Here is a 20,095-nt window from a genome sequence, read left to right as displayed (position 1 = left end):
GAGCCACCTTCTTGAACTGCTGCAGTCCGTGTGCAGAAGATGATCCCACAGTGCAGTTAGAGAAGGAGTTCCAGGATTTTGACCCAGTGACTATAAAGGAACAGCGATATATTTCCAAGTCTGGATGGTGCATGATTTGCAGGGAAACATGGAAGGTGATGGTGTTCCCATGTGACTGCTGCACTTGTTCTTCTAGGTAGTAGAGGTCATTGGTTTGGGAGGTGCTGTCGAAGAAGCCTTGGCGAGTTGCTGTAGTGCATCTTGTAGATGGTACACACTGCAGCCGCGTGTGCTGGGGGTGGGGGTGGAGTGAATGTTTAAGGTGGTGGATGGGGTGCCAATCAAGTGAGCTCCTTTGTCCTGGATGGCATCGAGCTTAAGTCTGAAATAACAGAAAATACTGAAAATACTCAACAGTTCAGGCAGCACCTGTGAAGAGAGAAACAGAGTTAACGTTTCAGGTTCTGATGATCGGTTATCCACCTGAAATGTTTTATAGAATCATAGAAGTTTACAGAATGGAAGGAGGCCATTTAGGCCCATCGTGTCCATGTGGCCAACAAGAGGCTATCCAGCCTAATCCCATTTTCCAGCTCTAGGTCCATAACCCTGCAGGTTATAGCACTTCAGGTGCACACCCAAGTATTTTTTAAATATGGTGAGGGTTTCTGCCTCTACCACCCTTTCAGGCAGTGAGTTGCAGACCTCCACCACTATCTGGGTAAAGAAATTTCCCCTCATATCGCCTCTAAACCTCCCCACAATTAATTTAAATCTATGCCCCCTGCTTGTTGCCCCCTCTGCCATGGGAAACAGGTTCTTCCTATCCACTCTATCCAGGCCCCTCATAATTTGATACACCTCAATCAGGTCTCCCCTTAACCTCCTAGGTTCCAAAGAAAACAGACCCAGCATCTCCAATCTTTCCTCATAGCCAAAATTCTCCAGTCCAGGCAACATTCTTGTAAATCTCCTCTGCACCCTTTCCAGTGCAATTACATCTTTCCTGCAATGTGGTGACCATAACTGCACACAGTATTTCAGCTGCAGCCTAACCAGTGTTTTATACAGTTCAAGCATAACCTCCTTGCTCTTGTATTCCATGCCTCAACTAATAAAGGTAAGTATTCCATATGCCTTCTTAACCACGTTATCTACCTGGCCTGCTACCTTTAGGGATCTGTGGACCTGCACTCCAAGGTCCCTTTGTTTCTCTACACTTTTCAGTGTCGTACCATTTAATGTGTATTCCCTTGCCTTGTTAGACCTCCCCACAATGACTAAATCTATGCCCCCTGATTATTGACCTCTCTGCCTTGGAAAACGGGTCCTTCCTATCCACTCTAACCAGGCCTCTCATAATTTTATACACCCTCAATCAGGTCTCCCCTTAGCCTCCTCTGTTCCAAAGAAAACAGACCCAGCATCTCCAATCTTTCCTCATAGCCAAAATTCTCCAGTCCAGGCAACATTCTTGTAAATCTCCTCTGCACCCTTTCCAGTGCAATTACATCTTTCCTGTAATGTGATGACCATAACTGCACACAGTACTCCAGCTACGGCCTAACCAGTGTTTTATACTGTTCAAGCATAACCTCCTTGTTCTTGTATTCCATGCGTCGGCTAATAAAAGTAAGTATTCCATATGCCTTCTTAACCACGTTATCTACCTGACCTGCACTCCAAGGTCCTTTTGTTCCTCTACACTTTTCAGTATCATACTATTTAATGTGTATTCCCTTGCCTTGTTAGATCTCCCCAAATGCATTACCTCATACTTATCCAGCTTGAATTCCATTTGCCACTGTACTGCCTACCTGACCAGTACATTGATATCTTCCTGCAGTCTGCAGCTTTCTTCTTCATTATCAACCACGCAGCCTATTTTAGTGTCTTCTGCAAACTTCTTAATCATACCCCCAACAGTCCAAGTCATTGATCTGTACCACAAAAAGCAAGTGACCCCGCACTGAGCCCTGCAGAATCCCACAGGAAACAGCCTTCCAGTCACACCCATCAACCATTATCCTTTGCTTCCTGCCTCCGAGCCAACTTTGGATCCAACTTGCCACTTTGCCCTGGATCCCATGGGCTATTACTTTTGTAACCAGTTGGCCATGTGGCACCTTATCAAAAGCTTTGCTAAAATCCATATACACTACATCTTACGCACTGCCCTCATCGATCCTCCTGGTTACCTCCTCTAAAAATTCAATCAAGTTAGTCAGACACGACCTTCCCTTAACAAATCCATGCTGATTGTCCTTTCAAATTAATATTTATCCTGTCCCTCAGGATTTTTTCCAATCATTTTTCCACCACCAAGGTTAGGCTGACTGGCCTGTAATTACTCAGTCCATCCCTTTCTCCCTTTTTAAACAAAGGTACAACATTAACAGTCTTCTGGCACCACACCTGTAGCCAGAGATGATTGGAAAATGATGGTCAGAGCCTCTACTATTCCTCTTTTGCTTCTTTTAACAGCCTGGGATACATTTCATCCGGGCCAGGAGATGTATCCACTTTCAAAGCTGCTAAGCCACTTACTATTTCCTCTCTCACTCTGTTTATCTCTTCTAAAATTTCACACTCCTCCTCCCTCATTGCAAAGTCTGCATCGCCCCTCTCTTTTGTGAAGATACAAAGTATTCATTAAGAATCCTATCCACGTCTTCTGCCTCCACACACAGATTTCTTTTATGGTCTCTAATATGCCTCACTCTTTCTCTAGTTATCATCTTGCTCTTAATGTATTTATAAAACATCTTTGGGTTTCCCTGATTTTACTTGCCAACATTCTTTCATGCTCTCTTTGCTTTCCTGATATCTTTTTTAATTTCACCCCTACACTTATACTCCTCTAGAGTTTCTGCAGTGTTGAGTTCTCTGTATCTGTCATAGCTTCCTTTTTTTTCTTTAATTTACCCTGTATGTCCCTTGACATCCAGTGGGCTCTAGATTTGTTAGCCCCATCCTTTTTTTTTTAAAAGAGAATATACTTGCTCTGTACCCTCCGGATTTCTCCTTGAATGCCTCCCACTGCTCTGACACTGATTTACCATCAAGTTGCCGTTTCCAGTCCACTTTGGCTAAATCCCATCTCAGCTCAGCAAAATTGGCTTTACCCCAATTGAGAACTTTTATTCCTGATCCCCCTTTGTCCTTTTCCATAACTACCCTAAATCTTACTGAATTATGATCACTAGCGCCAAAATGCTCTCTCACTAATGCCCCTTCCATCTACCCCTCTTCATTCCCCAAAACCAAGTCCAGAACCGCCCCCTCCCTTGTTGCGCTTGTTACAACTATTTTTGTTTTATCTGTAAACAAGTGCCCCCTGGTTAAAGCGGGGGGGGGGGGGTCACACTACAAAGACTTTCAATCAAGTGCCCCCTTGTTTTTTTTCCTGAGGGCACCAAAAGCACAAATTATACAAGTGACCCTGGCTGAAAGGGAGGGGGCCACTAAAACCGACAAACTTAAACCAATTAAACTATTGTGGTTCAAATTAAAATTTGGTTGCCGGGGTGATGATGTACTCCAATCCCTCCAGCGGCCACCTTTCGCGGAAGGCCACGAGCGTACCGGTGGACATCGTGTGCTCCATCTCCAGGGACACCGTGGCTCAGATGTAACCACGGAAGAGAGGCAGACAGTCAGGCTGAACGACTGCCCTCTGCCTGGACTGGGTGATGGCCCACTTGGTCATGCCCAGGAGCAGTCCTACGAGGAGGCCTTCCGACCTGCCCACTCCCCTCCGCACAGGGTGCCCAAAGATTAGGCGTGTGGGACTGAAGTGCAACCAGAATTTGAGGAGCAGTCTCTTCAGATATTGGAAGAGGAGCTGTAACCTCGCACATTCAAAATATACGTGGAACATGGATTTATCTAGACCGCAGAAATTACAGGCGGTCTGGGAGCCCATGAACCGACTTAAAAACTTATTGCACGGGACTGCTCTGTGCAACACCCTCCAGGCCAAGTCCCCAATAAATAAAGGGAGGACTCCCGTGTAGAGAGCATTCCATTGGGGCCCCCCACCTCCTCCTGACGGCATTATGGTGCGGCATGGCGTGTCCAGAAGGCAGACAAAGATGGCAACATGGAGAGTGTGCAAGAGCAGCCCGTACAGGAATCCCCTCCGCACAGAACTGAAAGGCACGGAGGGAATTTCCTGGAGGAGGCTCAAGTAGTGAGGCGCGGCTCCCGAGGGAGGTTTCGGGGCTTGGCGACGATGAGGAATTCTGTCTGGATGGGGGTCAGTTTGGACGGGATCTCCCTACATGCTTGAGCCTCCTCGAAACACCTAACGGAGTCAGGGCCCAGTGCTGTTTTTAGCGACGCGATGGCATTGGCCGGATTTTGGCCCAGGATAGGCGCCGTGCCAGCTCGTCTGACGCCATTCAGCCCAATCCTCCGCCATAGAGCAGGTCCCTGACCCTGGTCACCTTGCCAGACACAGCTCTCTCATCCGCCTGCCACCTAAAACCGCGGTCGTGGAGGTACAGATTCCTCAGCAGCGGCCCCCGAAGAACAGCCGTCACTCCAGATAGGGGAGAACTGTGCTTGGTGGCGACTCTGTTCCAGACCCTGATGAGTTCCTGGTAAAAGACAGGCAGCCCCCACATGGCGGTCCTGACTCACCCCAGGCTCACAAACAGGAGCTGCATGTCATAATTGAGGCAGTACTGCTGGCGGAAGAAATACGTCGCCAGCGCACACCATCTAGGAGGGGGCTCGACGTACAGGTATCTCTGCAGGGTCTGAAGATGGAAAGTCGCATGGGCTTGTTCCATACTGACTAAAGAAGTTCTCCTGAATGCATTTTAGGATTCCGCACCTTCTGTACCATTCACATTACCTTTTTCCCAGTTAATATTTGGCTAGTTGAATCCCCCACTATTATGTTTCTATAGAATGGCAGGCAGTGACTAGTGGGGTACCGCAAGGTTCTGTGCTGGGGCCCCAGCTGTTTACATTGTACATTAATGATTTAGACGAGGGGATTAAATGTAGTATCTCCAAATTTGCAGATGACACTAAGTTGGGTGGCAGTGTGAGCTGCGAGGAGGATGCTATGAGGCCGCAGAGTGACTTGGATAGGTTAGGTGAGTGGGCAAATGCATGGCAGATGAAGTATAATGTGGATAAATGTGAGGTTATCCACTTTGGTGGTAAAAACAGAGAGACAGACTATTATCTGAATGGTGACAGATTAGCAAAAGGGGAGGTGCAACGAGACCTGGGTGTCATGGTACATCAGTCATTGAAGGTTGGCATGCAGGTACAGCAGGCGGTTAAGAAAGCAAATGGCATGTTGGCCTTCATAGCGAGGGGATTTGAGTACAGGGGCAGGGAGGTGTTGCTACAGTTGTACAGGGCCTTGGTGAGGCCACACCTTGAGTATTGTGTACAGTTTTGGTCTCCTAACCTGAGGAAGGACATTCTTGCTATTGAGGGAGTGCAGCGAAGGTTCACCAGATTGATTCCCGGGATGGCGGGACTGACCTATCAAGAAAGACTGGATCAACTGAGCTTGTATTCACTGGAGTTCAGAAGAATGAGAGGGGACCTCATAGAAACGTTTAAAATTCTGATGGGTTTGGACAGGTTAGATGCAGGAAGAATGTTCCAATGTTGGGGAAGTCCAGAACCAGGGGACACAGTCTAAGGATAAGGGGTAAGCCATTTAGGACCGAGATGAGGAGAAACTTCTTCACTCAGAGAGTGGTGAACCTGTGGAATTCTCGACCACAGAAAGTTGTTGAGGCCACTTCACTAAATATATTCAAAAAGGAGTTAGATGAAGTCCTTACTACTAGGGGGATCAAGGGGTATGGCGAGAAAGCAGGAATGGGGTACTGAAGTTGCATGTTCAGCCATGAACTCATTGAATGGCGGTGCAGGCTAGAAGGGCCGAATGGCCTACTCCTGCACCTATTTTCTATGTTTCTACAGCTCTATAGTTTTTGTACTTCGCAGCCATTTGTCCACATATTTGTTCTTCTATCTCCCTCTGAACTGCATGGGGGTCTATTGTACACTCCCAGTAGTGTGATCGCCCCTTTTTTGTTCTTTAATTCAACCCATATGGCCTCATTTGATGATCCCTCTAACATATCTTCCCTTCTCACAGCTGTAATTGTTTCTTTCTTGTGCAGCAACTAACTAGCTTTAATAAAAACAGAAAATGCTGCAGCATTTGTGGAGAGAAACAGAGTTAACCTTTCAGGTTGATGACCCTTAACTAACTTGCTAGTCTTACTGCTACATTTACTTTTATGCCATACACATGAATTTTTTCAATGAGCGTCTTGTGAGACATCTTATCGAGCACCTCCGAAAATCCACATGCACCAGATTGACTGCATTCTTTTCATTTATCCAATCTGTCACTTTTTCAACAAAAAAAAACCTACATTTGTCAATTTGGCTGTACATGGACCTATAACTTGGGGTCAATAACTGATCCATGCTGGCTGGCCACCATTTCTAAATGCTCACTAATTTCATCTGGAATGATTGATTCCAAGAAATTATCCATAAATGATTGGTTGACAGTTACCTAGTTTATTCTTCCCTCCCTCCTTGAGCAATATCAGCTACTTTCCAGATCATTGGCAGAATTTACATTATCTAAGAAGGATTGAAAGACTGGTGAGAATATCTTCTATCTCCTCTGAATGCCAGTGGCACACTATCTTGAATTCTGCCATTGTATTTTTTTATTAACAATCAATTCCTTTATCTCTAACAATCGTTTCATAAAATCACCCAACATTGTTGCGTTGTTCTTGCATATCTCTCTGAACTATCTGAAAATCTCCACCTCTCTCTCATCTCCACTGTTTATTGGCTTGTTAATGCATATTGAGAATTGCACCATTTCATTTCCTATTTCTTCTATTCACAGAGGTTCTGTCTTAATTCAACTCCCCCAGGACATCCTTACATTCTAGTGCTGGGACACAAATTGCCGCTGCTGCCCCACCCCTTTTTTTTTCTGCCCTATATATCTCTCCTGAAAATGTCATAATCAGGAACATAAAGTTCCCAGACCTGTTGAAACTTAAGCCATGTTTCTCTTGTAGCGACAATGTCATATTCCTCCATAATTATTACTTCTAACACACCAATTTTGTTTTCAAAGCTTTGCCCATTCACCTACATAGTACTCAATTCGAATTCTTATTTTTTGGAATTCTTAATTCATTTTCCTGGTTAGAGAACTGGTTGGCAGACAGGAATCAGAGAGTCGGGATAAACGGGTCCTTTTCAGAATGGCTGGCAGTGACTAGTGGAGTGCCGCAGGGCTCAGTGCTGGGACCCAGCTCTTTACAATATACATTAACGATTTAGATGAAGGAATTGAGTGTAATATCTCCAAGTTTGCGGATGACACTAAACTGGGTGGCGGTGTTATCTGTGAGGAGGACGCTAAGAGGCTGCAGGGTGACTTGGACAGGTTAGGTGAGTGGGCAAATGCATGGCAGATGCAGTATAATGTGGAGAAATGTGAGGTTATCCATTTTTGGGGCATAAACACAAAAGGTAGAATATTATCTGGATGGTGGTAGATTAGGAAAAGGGGAGGTGCAACGAGACCTGGGTGTCATGGTTCATCAGTCACTGAAAGTGGGCATGCAGGTACAGCAGGCGGTGAAGAAGGCAAATGGTATGTTGGCCTTCATAGCAAGGGGATTTGAGTATAGGATCAGGGAGGTCTTACTGCAGTTGTACAGGGCCTTAGTGAGGCCTCACCTGGAATATTGTGTACAGTTTTGGTCTCCTAATCTGAGGAAGGGATGTTCTTGCTATTGAGGGAGTGCAACGAAGGTTCACCAGACTGATTCCAGGGATGGCTGGACTGTCATATGAGGAGAGACTGGATCAACTGGGCCTTTATGCACTGGAGTTTAGAAGGATGAGATAGGGTCTCATAGAAACTTTTAAGATTCTGACGGGACTGGACAGGTTAGATGCGGGAAGAATGTTTCCGATGTTGGGGAAGTCCAGAACCAGGAGACATAGTCTTAGAACATAAGAACATAACATAAGAACATAAGAATTAGGAACAGGAGTAGGCCATCTAGCCCCTCGAGCCTGCTCCGCCATTCAACAAGATCATGGCTGATCTGGCCGTGGACTCAGCTCCACTTACCCGCCCGCTCCCCGTATTCCTTAATTCCCTTATTGGTTAAAAATCTATCTATCTGTGACTTGAATACATTCAATGAGCTAGCCTCAACTGCTTTCTTGGGCAGAGAATTCCACAGATTCACAACCCTCTGGGAGAAGAAATTCCTTCTCAACTCGGTTTTAAATTGGCTCCCCCGTATTTTGAGGCTGTGCCCCCTAGTTCTAGACTCCCCGACCAGTAGAAACAACCTCTCTGCTTCTATCGTGTCTATCCCTTTCATTATTTTAAATGTTTCTATAAGATCACCCCTCACCCTTCTGAACTCCAACGAGTAAAGACCCAGTCTACTCAATCTATCGTCATAAGGTAACCCCCTCATCTCCGGAATCAGCCTAGTGAATCGTCTCTGTACCCCCTCCAAAGCTAGTATATCCTTCCTTAAGAAAGGTGACCTCACCAATACCCTATACAGTTGCAGCAGGACCTCCCTGCTTTTGTACTCCATCCCTCTCGCAATGAAGGCCAACATTCTATTTGCCTTCCTGATTACCTGCTGCACCTGCAAACTATCCTTCTGTGATTCATGCGACCAATTGTGGAGCAGTGGAGGCGTGTCCTGCACAGTTGGAGCTGAGCTGCAGTGAGGAGAGCAGCTACCAACCTTAGCTCCTGCCTGGAGAGCCCTGAGAACAGCCCAGGAAGAGAAGGAAGGAAGGGGCTTCACCACCAACTTTCACCCAGAGGGAGAGGAGGAAAAAGCAGAAAACTTTGAACACTTTTACCATTTCTACAAAGAGTTGGAGAGAGGGGGAAAGACCAAAACAACATCCAGTGTGGAAGGAGGGAGACTCTACCATTTCAACAGGTGGATGTGGGTGCATTTCCCAAAAAGACTTTGTTGTATCGGTGGGGGGAGGAAAGAAGACCACTGAGGGCCGGAACATCGCGGGGGGTGTGTGTGTGTGGAAGTGTGTGTGGGGGCCTTGCTTTCAACTAGGCCCCACACACAATTGAACCCCCCCCAATTGCCTAGCCTGGGATAGCTGGAGCTACCAGGCTGAAGATTTCATTTCTTTAATCACACATTGGGAGTGTGTGCCTGGTGGCTCTAGCTGCCCCAGGTGAAGACAGCTTCTCCCCTCACCCGAAGACCATCCCAAGGACTGTTGTGTGTTTTGCCATCTGGGGATTGCGCCCACCCGCGGCTGCGGGGGGAGGCCTGCCCTCGCGGTTCCCACCCCCCTTTCTCTCTTTCTCTGTTGCTCTCTGTTTCTCCCCTCTCTCTCTGGGAGCCCTTTTCCTCCCAAATTGATAAAATAGAGGACAGTTGAGACGGCTGAGCGGAGGGAGCGGGGCCCCTCCCCGGTTGCCGGCTGGGGGAGAGGTGTGCCTCGTTAAGAGCTCCTCTGCTCAGTCAATATGCGAGGCCAATTAAGACCATTAAGGCCTGTGACTCTGGGGTGGGTGTAGCCCTTAAAGGGACCCCGTGATGGCGACCCCATCCACGCCGGTGGCAGGGCCAGCGAAGACATATGCGCAGGTGGCAACCGCTTCCACGGCACCTCCTGCGCCACCCGCTGCCCTGCCACCATTCAGACTTATAACCAGGAAACACGGGGTCAAGGGCTACACTCACCCCACAATGAGCATCGAGGAGTGCGTGCGGGCGATGGCTGGGGTAGTCGGCCCCTCGGCCATTGTCGCAGCCTCCAAGATGTCTGGGAAGGCTGTGTTCTTCCTGGGGTCGGAGCGAGCGGTGTCCCTGGCCCTCGAAAAGGGGCTCACGGTGGGCGGGACGTTCCTGCCGGTGGATCCTCTCGAGGCCACCGCGCAGAGGGTCATCGTGTCGAACGTCCCGCCCTTTGTTCCCGCTGAGCTCCTCCTCCCTCACCTACAACAACTGGGGGAGGTAAGGTCAGGGATCAACCCCATACCGCTCGGCCTCAGGGAGAACAGCCTGCGCCACGTGTTCTCCTTCCGCCGCCAGCTCTTTGTCCGGCTGGCGCGGGAGGAGACGACGGAGGGTAGTTTTAATGTGGTGCACGAGGGGACTGCCTACCGCGTCTTCTGGACGTCGGACGGCGTGCGGTGCCATGCCTGTAGGGAGGTGGGGCATGTTCGTAAGAACTGCCCCGCCTCCAAGGCCGCCAAACCACCGAAGGCGGCCAAGGCTGGCGCCGCCGCCACCCCTCCCCCTAGTTGCGTCCGCGTGCCGGGAGCCGTAGGTGCGCGGGCATCGTCGGAGGCCTTTGTTTTCAGGGCCTCCGGCGGGGGGGAGGGAGAGCGTCCGAACGGAAAGAAGGCGCGGAACAAGGAGAAACATCTAGAGGCGGGTCCCCTCAGTGCGCCAGAAAGATTGACCACCGCGCTCGGCCCAACCCAGCCACCGGCGAGCGCGGGGTGCCCTGAGCCCGTGCCCGAGCCCTTGAACAACACCGCAGAGGGGCCCGGGCGCGGGCAAGAAAAGGAAAAGGGGAGGGCGGAGCGGGAGGCCTCGGCAGACATGGAGGTCTCCCTGCCTCAGCGCACCTCCAGCAACAAAAGGAGGCGCCGCTCCGTTGAGGCGGAGGGGGAACAACATCCCTCCGCGGAGGAGTCGGTGCCTGCCGCGTGTCCCGCGTCCCCCACCAGCGCCCCCAAGCAGTGCCATAGGCGGGAGGAGTCTGTCCCCGGGGAGGGTGAGACAGTCGAGGCTGCCCAGCCTCTGCCTCCCGGGGATGGCGTGGAGGATCTGCCTGTCGTGGGGGGCGTGGGGACCGCGGAGGAATGCATTGCCGCCGGGCCGGGCGTCCCGGGGACTGAGGCGGGCGGGGCCGAACAGGCCGAACCTGAGCCCGCCCAGCCAATATCCAACTTCCCCCGGGGTTTGCTCGACCCGGCAGAAACACAAATGAACAAATTTAATGAAACTGTAGATGCTGGGCCGGGGGGTGGCAGCGGGGAGGGAGAGGAACACCCACCCTCGCCCCTTACTTTGGAGCTGGAGCACTTGGGGAGCCTGGGGATTTCCTATGGCCGGGTCTCTCCTTGTTCCCCGGTTCCTGGGGCGGAGGGGGAACCCCTTCCGCTGTCATTTCCCGACCCAGCACCATTTTTAAAAGAGCCCAGTGGGGACTCCTCTGCCGACGATCCTGGGGGTGGGATCGGGGCAGAGCCAGGGCCGGTTGGAGCGGCCGGTTCATTTGCCGTACCTTGTGCGGTCGATGGACCGGCTGCTGGCGGCCACCTCCCGGAGGAGGACGGGGACTCGGTGGGGGACGCGGGGGAAAATCTAGAGACCACCGCCAGCGAGGCGGTGGATCTGCTCGCGGCCGCCGCCGAGACAATCCTCATTCCTGCAAAGGAACTCCGGGACTTTTTAGCCCAGAGCCGGGGTCGCTGCAACCAAGCCCGACTGGCCCTGGAAAAATGGTCTGAGCCAGAGCTGATCAAGGGGTCCGTCCGCGCCGCCGTTAAAACCTTGGCCGCGGGCGAGCCCTTGACAAAGGCGCAACACCTTGAGCTGCGCCAGCTCGAGGGACTCCTCGCTGGGCTGCGGAGGGAGTGGAGTTCAACAAAAGACTCCGCTCCTTCCCCCACAATAGGTTACGGTAGAGGTTGCACTATGCTTTTGCCATGAAGATAACCATAGCCAGCCTCAACATCAACGGCGGCAGAGGGGCACGCCGTAGATTTGACAATTTTTCGCTCCTGCGGGAGGGGAAATATGCGGTGTGCTTCCTGCAAGAAACCCACACGGGAGACGAAGCCACGTGGCTCCTGGAATGGCAAGGAGAGGTCCGCATGAGCCACCTCACCACCATTTCTAGTGGGGTGGCCATCCTGCTGGGCCCGCATTTTCAGCCGGAGATCTTGGGGGTCGAGGAGCCCGTGCCAGGCCGCCTGCTGCACGTAACGGTTCGCCTGGGGGACGTGCCGCTCCATCTCGTGAACGTGTACGCCCCTCAGCCCGGCCCGCAGCAAACGCACTTCTTTGAAGAGGTGTCCGCTCTTCTTGGCTCCGTCGACGTCGGCGACTGCATTATCCTCGGGGGGGATTTTAACTGCACCCTCGAGGCGAGGGACCGCTCCGGTGCCCCGCAGTGCATGACGGCGATGGAGAAGTTGAGGGACCTGGTCGGGTCCTTCGACTTGGTGGACGTCTGGCGAAATCTCCACCCCGACTCCAGCGCCTTTACTTGGGTGAGGCCTGGAGTACGATGGTCTAGAGTCGACCGCCTTTACGTGTCTCGGGCGTACGTTTCCTGCGTCCCGGCGGCCTCCATGCGGCCGGTGCCGTGTTCGGACCACCACCTGGTGTGGGCGGAGCTCGCTTCGCTCCGCGCGAGGACGGGGTCCGCGTACTGGCACTTTAACAACCGGCTGCTGGAGGACGTGCGGTTCCAGGACTCGTTCCGTCGATTCTGGGCCGACTGGAGAAGGAAGCAGGGGGGCTTCCCCTCCTTGAGGCTATGGTGGGACGTGGGCAAGGCTCACGTCCGCGTCTTCTGTCAAGAGTACGCGAGGGGGTCGACCAAGAGGCGGGCGGCCAGAGTCGGGCGCCAAGAAAAAGAGGTGCTCGACCTGGAAGCCCGTCTCGGTCAAGTCGTCCAGGACCCGGCCCTGCGGACGGTGTATGAAGCGAAGAAGGCCGCGCTGAAGGACCTGCAGCTCGTCGGGTTCCGAGGCGCGTTCGTGAGGTCGCGGATCCGGTTCCTGCGGGATCTGGACCGCGGCTCCCCCTTCTTCTACTCGCTGGAAAAAAGGCAGAGTGTCCGTAAGCAGCTCTTTACGCTGCTGGCCGACGACGGCTCTCTCGTCTCGGATCCGGAGGGCGTCAACAACAGGGCCCGTGAATATTACGGGGCTCTGTTCTCTCCGGATCCGTCCAGCGAGGAAGCACGTAGAGTTTTGTGGGAGGACCTGCCGAAGATCAGCCCGGAGGGCGCCGAAAATCTGGAAGCTCCGCTAAGCCTGGCGGAGCTGACCGGTGCCCTCGACCGGCTCTCGAGGGGAAAATCCCCGGGGCTGGATGGGCTGACCGTGGAGTTCCACAGGGCGTTCTGGGACGTCCTGTGGAGCGACTACGCGCGGGTCCTGGGGGAAAGTCTGCCGACCGGGGAGATGCCCCTCTCTTGGCGCAGGGCAGTCATCGTCCTGCTGCCTAAGAAGGGCAATCTCCGCCTCCTTAAAAACTGGCGCCCGGTCTCCCTCCTCAGCACGGACTACAAAATCTTCGCCAGGGCGATGTCTGCTCGCCTTGGTGCCGTGCTGGACCACATGATCCACCCCGACCAGTCCTACACGGTCCCGGGCCGGACAATCCACGATAACATCCATCTGGTCCAGGACCTCATCCATTGTTCCCAGGAGGCTGGTCTGTCGGTCGCCTCATATCTCTCGACCAAGAGAAGGCGTTCGACAGGGTGGATCACGACTATCTGCTCGGAACTCTGCGCGCTTTCGGGTTCGGGACGCATTTCGTCGCCCGGATCCGACTTTTGTACGCCGCCGCGGAGTGTCTGATTAAGGTTAACGGGTCCTTGACGGCGCCCCTTCGCTTTAGGAGAGGGGTGCGCCAGGGATGCCCCATGTCCGGCCAGTTATACGCCGTTTGCGTGGAGCCTTTCCTGTGCCTCTTGCGGACGAGGTTGACGGGACTGGCTCTGCAAGGGCCGGGCGTGGAGGTCGTCCTCTCGGCTTACGCCGATGACGTGCTCCTCGCAGTAGAGGATCCCGCTGACCTGCGGAGGATGCGAGAGTGCCAGGAGATTTACTCGGCCGCGTCCTCCGCCAGGATCAACTGGGAGAAATGTTCCGGACTCCTGGTGGGTCAGTGGCGGGTGGACTCCCTGCCGGAGGAGCTCAGGCCTTTTGCCTGGAGCACGACCCATCTCCTCTATCTGGGAGTCTACCTTAGCCCCGACGAGGGAGCCTGGCCGGCGAACTGGCAGGAGCTGGAGGCCAAGGTCGCCGCTCGCCTAGGGCGCTGGACAGGACTGCTCCTAGTGCTGTCCTACAGGGGTCGAGCGCTAGTCATAAACCAGCTGGTGGCCGCAATGTTGTGGTACCGGCTGGTCACTTTGACCCCTCCCCCTGCGTTTGTCGCCAAGATACAGAAGAAGCTGGTGGACTTCTTCTGGAACAACAGGAAGCACTGGGTCTCTGCTGCGGTCTTGAGTCTCCCGCTTGAGGAGGGTGGTCAGTCGTTGGTGTGCGTCAGCGCCCAGCTCGCGACTTTCCGTCTTCAGACCCTGCAGAGATACCTTTACGTCGAGCCCCCTCCTAGGTGGTGTGCTCTGGCGACGTATTTCTTCCGCCAGCAGCGCGACCTCAACTACGACACGCAGCTCCTGTTTGTGAACTTGGGGGGTGTCAGGACCGCCCTCCGGGAGCTGCCTGTCTTTTACAGGGACCTCATCAGGGTCTGGAACAAAGTCTCCACCAAGCGCAGCTCTCCGCCGGCTGGAGTGGCGGCTGTCCTGCAGGAGCCGCTGCTCGGGAATCCGTACCTCCACGACTGAGGTTTTATGTGGCTGGTGAGGTGACCAGGGTCAGGGACCTGCTCGATGGTGGAGGAGCGGGCTGGATAGCGCCAGACACACTGGCGCGGCGCCTAAATTCTGCCAACGTCCGCCACGCGGCCGATGCCATCGAGTCGCTAAAAACAGTTCTGGGTCCTGACTCCATTAGGTGCATCGAGGAGGCTCAAGCACGTGGGGAGATCCCGTCCGAATTGACCCCCGTCCGGACGGAATTCCTCATCGGCGCCAAACCCCGGAACCTCCCTCGGGGGCCGGCGCCTCACAACTTGAGCCGCCTCGGGGAAATCCCCTCCGTGCCTTTCAGTTCCGCGCGGAGGGGTTTCTTGTACGGGCTGCTCCTGCACACTCTCAACTTTGCCATCCTCGCCTGCCGTCCGGACACGCCATGGCATACCATCTTGCCGTCCGGAGGAGGCGGGGGTCCCCGATGGAGGGCACTCTACGCAGGGGTCCTCCCACTATTCATCGGGGACTTGGCCTGGAGGGTGGTGCACGGAGCAGTGCCGTGCAACAAATTTTTAAGCCGGTTCACGGACTCCCAGGCCGCCTGCAATTTCTGCGGTCTGGAGGAGTCCGTGTTCCATGTTTTTATTGAGTGCACGAGGTTGCAGCCTCTGTTCCATTATTTGAAGGGGCTGCTCCTGAAATTCTGGCTGCACTTCAGTCCCACTCTCCTGATCTTTGGGCACCCTGTGCGGAGGGGAGCGGATAGGTCCGAAGGCCTCCTCGTAGGACTGCTCCTGCGCACGGCCAAGGGTGCCATCAGCCGATCCAGGCAGCGGGCGGTCGAGGGGGTCGTTCAACCTGACTGCCTGCCTCTCTTCCGCTCTTACATCCGGTCCAGGGTGTCCTTGGAGATGGAGCACGCGGTGTCCACCGGTACGCTCGCGGCCTTCCGCGAGAGGTGGGCACCGGAGGAACTGGAGTGTATCATCACGCCCGGCAACCAAGTTTTAATTTGATTTTACGTTTTAAAGTTTAATTTGTTTTAATTGCCGGTGCTTTTAGTGTCCCCTTCCCTTTTATAGGGGGCACTGGGAAAATTGTGATTTTAGTGCCCAAAAAAAAAAAATGAAAAACACAAAAAAAAAGGTAAAAAGGGCCTTGTAAATGTCTGGTGTGTCACCCAGGTCGGGTGGCACGGTTTAATGTTTTATGTTTTTGCAGGTGGACTCTAAAAGAGTTTCATGCACAAGGAGAGGTCAACTAACTCGCCATGTGATATTAGACGGCCACACTAGTCTGAAAACACCTGATCTCGTCTGATCTCAGAAGCTAAGCAGGGTCAGGCCTGGTTAGTACTTGGATGGGGGAATGCCAGGTGCAGTCGGCTCCCAGGCCGCCTGCAATTTCTGCGGAATGCCAGGTGCAGTCGGCTCCCAGGCCGCCTGCAATTTCTGCGGTCTGGAAGAGTCCGTGTTTCATGTTTTGTGGAGATGGAGCACGCGGTGTCCACCGGTACGCTCGAGGCCTTCCGCGAGAGGTGGGCACCGGAGGGACTGGAGTGCATCATCACGCCCGGCAACCAAATTTTAATTTGATTTTATGTTTTTAAGTTAATTTGTTTTAATTGCCGGTGCTTTTAGTGTCCCCCTCCCCTTTTATAGGGGGCACTTGGGAAATACAATTCGATTCTGTGCCAAAAAAAAAAAAATGGCATTGTAAATGTTGGTGTTTCCCCCAGATCGGGGGGCACGGTTTAATGTTTTTCTGTTAACTCCTAAAAGAGTTTCATGCACAAGGACCCCCAGGTCCCTCTGCACCGCAGCATGTTGTAATTTCTCCCCATTCAAATAATATTCCCTTTTACTGTTTTTTTTCCCAAGGTGGATGACCTCACACTTTCCGACATTGTATTCCATCTGCCAAACCTTAGCCCATTCGCTTAACCTATTTAAATCTCTTTGCAGCCTCTCTGTGTCCTCTACACAACCCGCTTTCCCACTAATCTTTGTGTCGCCTGCAAATTTTGTTACACTACACTCTGTCCCCTCTTCCAGGTCATCTATGTATATTGTAAACAATTGTGGTCCCAGCACCGATCCCTGTGGCACACCACTAACCACCGATTTCCAACCCGAAAAGGATCCATTTATCCCGACTCTCTGCTTTCTGTTAGTTAGCCAATTCTCTATCCATGCTAATACATTTCCTCTGACTCCGCGTACCTTTATCTTCTGCAGTAACCTTTTGTGTTGCACCTTATCGAAAGCCTTTTGGAAATCTAAATACACCACATCCATCGGTACACTTCTATCTACCATGGTCGTTATATCCTCAAAGAATTCCATTTAGGATAAGGGGTAAGCCATTTAGGACTGAGATGAGGAGAAACTTCTTCACTCAGAGAGTTGTTAACCTATGGAATTCCCTGCCGCAGAGAGTTGTTGATGTCAGTTCATTGGATATATTCAAGAGGGAGTTAGATATGGCCCTTACGGCTAAAGGGATCAAGGGATATGGAGAGAAAGCAGGAAAGGAGTACTGAGGGAATGATCAGTCATGATCTTATTGAATGGTGGTGCATGCTCGAAGGGCCGAATGGCCTACTCCTGCACCTATTTTCAATGTTTCTATGTTATCACATTTAAAAAAAAAATATATATATATATGTATATTCCTCCTCCTTTCTCCAACAGTGTTCTTATTTCTCTAACTGAAAGTCTTTTCATCTTTCCCTGTCTTCTCTGATAATATTTTCTCAATATTTAAACTTCCTGCTATTCCAACAGGTTTATTCATTTTGCTTTCCCCTTTCTAGTCTTAATCCTTTCTTACACATACTCCGCCCCCCATATTCGTAAAATTCTCTTTCCCCCACCCCCCAATTGGTCGATTGTACCTCTCGATAAGGGCCACTGGTTTTACTTTAGATCAGATGAAGATGTTCCCTTCAGTGTAACCTTCCCTTTTTCCATAACTGGCTCCAATGCCAATCCTTCTCTCCCGCACGAATAGGGTTGCTACCAACCCTCCAGGGTTGTCCTGAAGTCTCAACGATTGCCTTGGAATCTCCAGGAATTAAAGACTAACCTCTATAGGAGGCTGCGGTGAGCAACTGTGGAGAACATTCATGGAAGCATTAAAAAAATTGTGTTTTTAATAAAAATTTCTTTGAACATTATTTATTATTTATAAAAATATTGAAGTGACTATTTGTACTGACGCTTTTCTCTTCCTTCTGCGCCTGCATCCTCTGGACCCCACCCCCGATGCCTCCCACCCGGAACCGGAAGTGGGGGCCCCGCATTTGACCACATTGTCCAAACAAGCCGCTGAGCCTCTGACCGAGCCGGGGAGCGAGAGGTAGCCGGCAGCGGGGAGCGAGAGGCGTTGTGGTGTGGATGATGGGTGGGGGGGCGGGGGGAAGAGAGAGAGACACAGGGGGTGATGGGGGAAGAGAGAGGAGAGATAGGGAACTCGGGGATGATGGATCACGTTTCTCGGAAAGCTCAGTGCGTCAGGGACATTGTTGGAGTGGATGAAATCCAGAAGTCATGACACTGTCACTATTCACTTCGTAGCCAATAAACCTGTTAACAATCTGTGATCCGCACAATGCCCCATCTGAGGCGCGGGGGGAGGGGTTGAGGTCATGCACTTGCGCTGGGGTAAGAGACTTCGGCAGAGGGAGGGACTTAAGCTGGGAGAGGCAGCACGTGCTGGGGTAAGGGACTTCAGCTGGGGGAGGCAGCACTTGCACTGGGGTAAGGGACTTCAACTGGAACTTAGTGGCTTTTGCTGGGTTGTTCGAGATCTGTCCTATGGCTTCAGAAGTCAGAATGGATCGAATTACAATTTGCAGTCAGTCTGAACTTGGGCTAGGCGATTCCATTTACACATTCCAGAGAAACTTCAGGATGTGGCTTATCCTCCAAGGGGACCAATCATCAATAGGTCATGTGATAATGGAGAGCCAATCAGAGACACCGCGGCCATTTTATTAGTACAAATAGACGTATCCTAAAAATATTGTGCATGGTGAGGGGTGTTACTGTTTGACTGACAGCCAAGAATCATCCAATCGGGTAATGAAGAGTATTCACTTTCCGATTGGTGTTGGAAGGCAATGCACCATGAGGATGGGCATGTTGGGTGACCAATGGTGGGAATATGTGGGGGCGGTGCAGTTGGAGGCAGGAAATCATGTGATGAAATCTTCAGGAATACATCCAAACAGAGTTGCCAACCCCTATACATCAGCCTTTTTGCGTGCTGGCCTGTACGTTTCATCTTGCTTTATGCTTGACACTCACATTGGCAATTTACTTTCTTCAATTTTGCTGAAGACTTGCAATGTTCTCTCTCCCCAGTTGATACTGAAATGATTTTATCAATGGAAGAAACGTCTTCCACTCGTTCTGCAGAGCACTTTCTCAACTGTCTGCTTAAATTGGAAGAAAAAGGATGGTATCAAGCGTTTTTAGATGAATTAAGAGCAAGAGGTGAGTGAGCCAATGCTGTATGGAAGCCACAATTAAATATTTCGTACTGTTATAATCAAAGGTCATTTTTAAAATCATCATTGCATGGATAAGTAAGATTCTTGGTGAATGTGCCATTAGCTTTTCTAGTTACTACTTTTTCAATGCCTCAATATTGAAGGCAAGCAATACTGAATTATTAATCAGAGAACAGAGCAGCTGAATTCCAGTCTTGACCAACATTGCAACATTTAGCTGGGGTGACAAGAAGGAGCATTCACATTATTTGGACCTCTGCAGCTTGTGGTGTCGGGGGAGGGTGGTGGGATAGATAGGTGCAGCAGTTATAATGGGTGACTTTAATATGCACATAGATTGGGCTAACCAAACTGGAAGCAATACGGTGGAGGAGGATTTCCTGGAGTGCATAAGGGATGGTTTTCTAGACCAATATATCGAGGAACCAACTAGGGGGGAGGCCATCTTAGACTGGGTGTTGTGTAATGAGAGAGGATTAATTAGCGATCTCATTGTGCGAGGCCCCTTGGGAAAGAGTGACCATAATATGGTGGAATTCTGCATTAGGATGGAGAATGAAACAGTTAATTCATGGTCCAGAACTTAAAGAAGGGTAACTTTGAAGGTATGAGGCGTGAATTGGCTAGGATAGATTGGCGAATGATACTTAAGGGGTTGACTGTGGATGGGCAATGGCAGACATTTAGAGACCGCATGGATGAACTACAACAATTGTACATTCCTGTCTGGCGTAAAAATAAAAAAAGGAAGGTGGCTCAACCGTGGCTATCAAGGGAAATCAGGGATAGTATTAAAGCCAAGGAAGTGGCATACAAATTGGCCAGAAATAGCAGCGAACCAAGGGACTGGGAGAAATTTATAACTCAGCAGAGGAGGACAAAGGGTTTGATTAGGGCAGGGAAAATGAAGAAGCTTGCAGGGAACATTAAGACGGATTGCAAAAGTTTCTATAGATATGTAAAGAGAAA

General features: G+C 51.3%; 1 protein-coding gene and 1 pseudogene across 4 annotated transcripts in view; both read left to right on the top strand.

The window, feature by feature from the left end:
* The window catches only part of rigi (RNA sensor RIG-I), a 159,659-nt gene that overhangs the window by 78,444 nt on the left and 61,120 nt on the right, over positions 1-20,095 (top strand). For all 4 annotated transcript variants that reach the window (XM_070887816.1, XM_070887799.1, XM_070887808.1 and 1 more), the window contains one exon: positions 18,978-19,109. In XM_070887816.1, the coding sequence (XP_070743917.1) occupies positions 18,989-19,109 (121 nt within the window). In that variant the 5' untranslated portion in view covers positions 18,978-18,988. The remainder of the gene's footprint in view (positions 1-18,977; positions 19,110-20,095) is intronic.
* On the top strand, positions 15,889-15,997 carry LOC139279730 (5S ribosomal RNA; annotated as a pseudogene).

Source organism: Pristiophorus japonicus, chromosome 1, assembly GCF_044704955.1.
Source record: "Pristiophorus japonicus isolate sPriJap1 chromosome 1, sPriJap1.hap1, whole genome shotgun sequence".
NCBI classification, from domain to species: domain Eukaryota; kingdom Metazoa; phylum Chordata; class Chondrichthyes; family Pristiophoridae; genus Pristiophorus; species Pristiophorus japonicus.
The sequence above is the reverse complement of the archived record's forward strand: the minus strand, read 5'-3'. Positions and strand labels throughout refer to the sequence as shown.